The sequence below is a fragment of the Pteronotus mesoamericanus genome, unplaced genomic scaffold (genome assembly GCF_021234165.1).
Source record: "Pteronotus mesoamericanus isolate MK-2021 breed Mesoamerican mustached bat unplaced genomic scaffold, CSHL_Meso_final contig_171, whole genome shotgun sequence".
Lineage (NCBI taxonomy): Eukaryota > Metazoa > Chordata > Mammalia > Chiroptera > Mormoopidae > Pteronotus > Pteronotus mesoamericanus.
Genome location: NW_026555070.1, coordinates 1763070 through 1765899, shown reverse-complemented (window position 1 = coordinate 1765899; position 2830 = coordinate 1763070). Strand labels below are relative to the sequence as shown.

Sequence of the window (2830 nt, the reverse complement as noted above, 5' to 3'; positions counted from 1 at the left end):
GAGAAGATCTGTAATTAGCACTTAAGATTCACAAATGACCTAATTTATCCATTTGGAAGCAAAAACTATTGGTAACTTTGAGATCATAGTTATTTTAACATTATTACCATTCAAGGGTTTTTTCCTTCATGGATCATTTCTTTACTGTGGTGAAATATACATACTTTTTTTCTTGCCTAATTGTTCTGCCTGGAATTCAGTACTATGCTTACTAAGAATGGTGAGAGTGGGCACCTTTGTCTTGATCCTGATCTTACTTAGAACAGTTTTCAGGTTTTTATCAAGCAGGATCTTAGCTGGGGGCTTGTCATAGACGGGCTTTCTTATGTTTAGGCATGCTCACTCTATGCCCAATTCGTTGACAGTTTTTATCAAGAAAGGATGGTGATTTCTCAAATGCTTTTTTTTTTTTTGCATCTATTGGGATAATCATATGATTTTTATCTTTTATTTTGTTATTATGGGATAATATTTTTATTGATTTACATATGTCAACCAGGTTTGCATCCCAGGAATAAATCCCACTTGGTCAGAGGGTATAATCCTTTTCATGTGCTATTGAATTTAGTTTGCTAGAATTTTTTTGAGTATTTTTGCATCCATGTTGATCAAAAATATTGGTCTATAGTTTTATTTTCTTGTAATGTCTTTATCTGGCTTTAGTATCAAGGTAATGCTGGCCTCATACAATGACTCTGGAAGTGTTAGCTGTTTAGTTTTTTTTTTTTTTCTTTTGAAGAGTTTTATGAAGATTGATATTAATTGTTCTTAAATGTTTGGTAGAATTCACCAGTGAAAACATCCAGTACTGGATTTTTATTGTTGGGTATCTTTTTAAAATTACTGTTTTAAGCTCTTTGTTATAGATCTGTTCACATTTTTTGTTTCTTCATTATTCAGTTTTGCTAAGTTGCATGTTTCTGAAAATGAATTCATTTTATCTTAAGGTTCAGAGCAATATGCTTAATATGAGAAAACAGTGTCTAGTTGGATGGGGCCAGTAGCTTCTTCAGGGCCACCTGCATGTCTTTGTTTCTCAGACAGTAGACAAGAGGGTTCAGACTGGGTGTTAGGACGGAGTAAAACACAGATAGTAGTCGTCCTTGAGTGGGAGAGTATTGAGATGTAGGTCTCAGGTAAGCAACGCTCCCAGTAGCATAAAACAGAGTAACAGTGGCAAGATGAGAGGAGCAGGTGGAGAAGGCCTTCCAACGGCCCCCGGCAGAGTGGATCTGAACAATGGTGGAGATGATGACAACATAGGAGATGACAGTGAGGGCAAAGGCACTGAGAATGATACATCCACCCACTACAAATCCAACTTCCTCATTGGTGTGGAAGTCACTGCAGGAGAGTCTCATGATGGGGGAGCTGTCACAGAAAAAGTGGTCTATGATGTTGGGCCCACAGAACAGGAGGGAGAAGGTGTTGATGGTGTGGAAGCTGGCATAGAGAGCGCCACTCAGCCAGGCCACAGTGACAAGCTCCGTACACAGCTTTCTGCTCATAATGACACCATAGAGGAGAGGCTTGTGGATGGCTAAACAGCGGTCATACGCCATGGACGTGAGCAAGAAGCATTCAGAAGCACACAGCATTACAAACAAAAAGAGCTGGGCTACACATTCCCAAAAGGAAATGACATTGGAACCCATGAGTGAATTGACCAGTGCCTTAGGGATGGTGACTGAGGTGTAGCACATGTCCAAGAAGGACAGATTCTTCAGGAAGAAGTACATGGGGCTTTGTAGATGGCTGTCTCTGGTCACAGCTGCAATAATGGAGATGTTCCCTAGGAGGGAAAAGAGGTAGATGAAAAGGAAAAATGAGGAACTCACGAGCCTCAGTTCAGGTATGTCTGAGAAGCCTTTGAGAATAAATTCAGTCACACTGGTCTCATTTGTCATTTCTCTTTCAAGCCATTGGAGGAGAGAGTCAAGGAATAGTCAAGATAGTTGTGGTCTTTGTGATAGTGCAAAACACATGATCACAAAGTGGTCCAGAGAGGTGGGCACAGTAAACCAGGTCCTCACTACAGTTCATGAGTCCACTCCCTCTTCTTTCCTCTCTTGCTGCCTCTCTATGAAGTCTAAGCAGATTCTAAATAAATGAAAGAGAAAAAACATGTTTATTAAAATACTGGCTGTATGTATACATCATAAATAACAAACTTTGAAATGATTTACATTTCTTAATGTACAGCGTGAAATATTCTTATTCCCCCATTAATTATCCTCTCAACAACTGCTACATTCTGCATTCATTACTTTAGGTACACAGAGTTCATGGAAAGAGGTAAATGACTGTAACACAAAAGCTTACAGAGGTTGAGCAGATAATCTGAGTATCTGAGTAGGTTACGAGTAGGTGGTTATGTGCAAGGTTCCCTGTATGCAGTTATAGGTATTGTGGTGTCAAATCTTCAATTTTTTTCAGTAAAAATAAATGTTCTAATTTTAGCACAAATTTGCAACTAGAACAACTGTGACCTGGGTCTGGCCCAGTGGCTGCTGCTGAGTGCGTGACTATATCCAGTCCCTAAGGCATCTCTCACAGCAGAAATATTGCTAGGCAATGATCTTGAAAGTCACAATAATGAAACTTTTTCTGGGGAAATATGTAAGACTGTGTCTTGAATACTGGCACACAGGGGGCCTTGTTTCAAGATTGACCAGTACCAAGCTGGCCCTTGTCTGCAGCCCTGAAGTGGCAGTAGCTCATCACTTGTCCTCACCCTGGAAAGTATCAACAGGGCCCTTACTGAGCTTAGCATTTTAAGGAAGAACAAGAAACTAAGTGAGGAGCAAAGGGCTCTGAACTGAGGAAGAGA

General features: G+C 40.0%; 1 protein-coding gene across 1 annotated transcript; it reads right to left on the bottom strand.

Moving 5' to 3' along the window:
* Positions 1-983: 983 nt before the first annotated feature.
* Positions 984-1907, bottom strand: LOC129064972 (olfactory receptor 1044-like). Its single transcript, XM_054566241.1, has one exon. It carries the CDS (start codon positions 1905-1907, stop codon positions 984-986), a length of 924 nt encoding a protein of 307 aa, XP_054422216.1.
* Positions 1908-2830: the final 923 nt, after the last annotated feature.

Bases quoted from the DNA above. Each gene is read 5' to 3' on its own strand.
- LOC129064972 (XM_054566241.1), bottom strand. From the start codon at position 1,907: ATGACAAATGAGACCAGTGTGACTGAATTTATTCTCAAAGGCTTCTCA.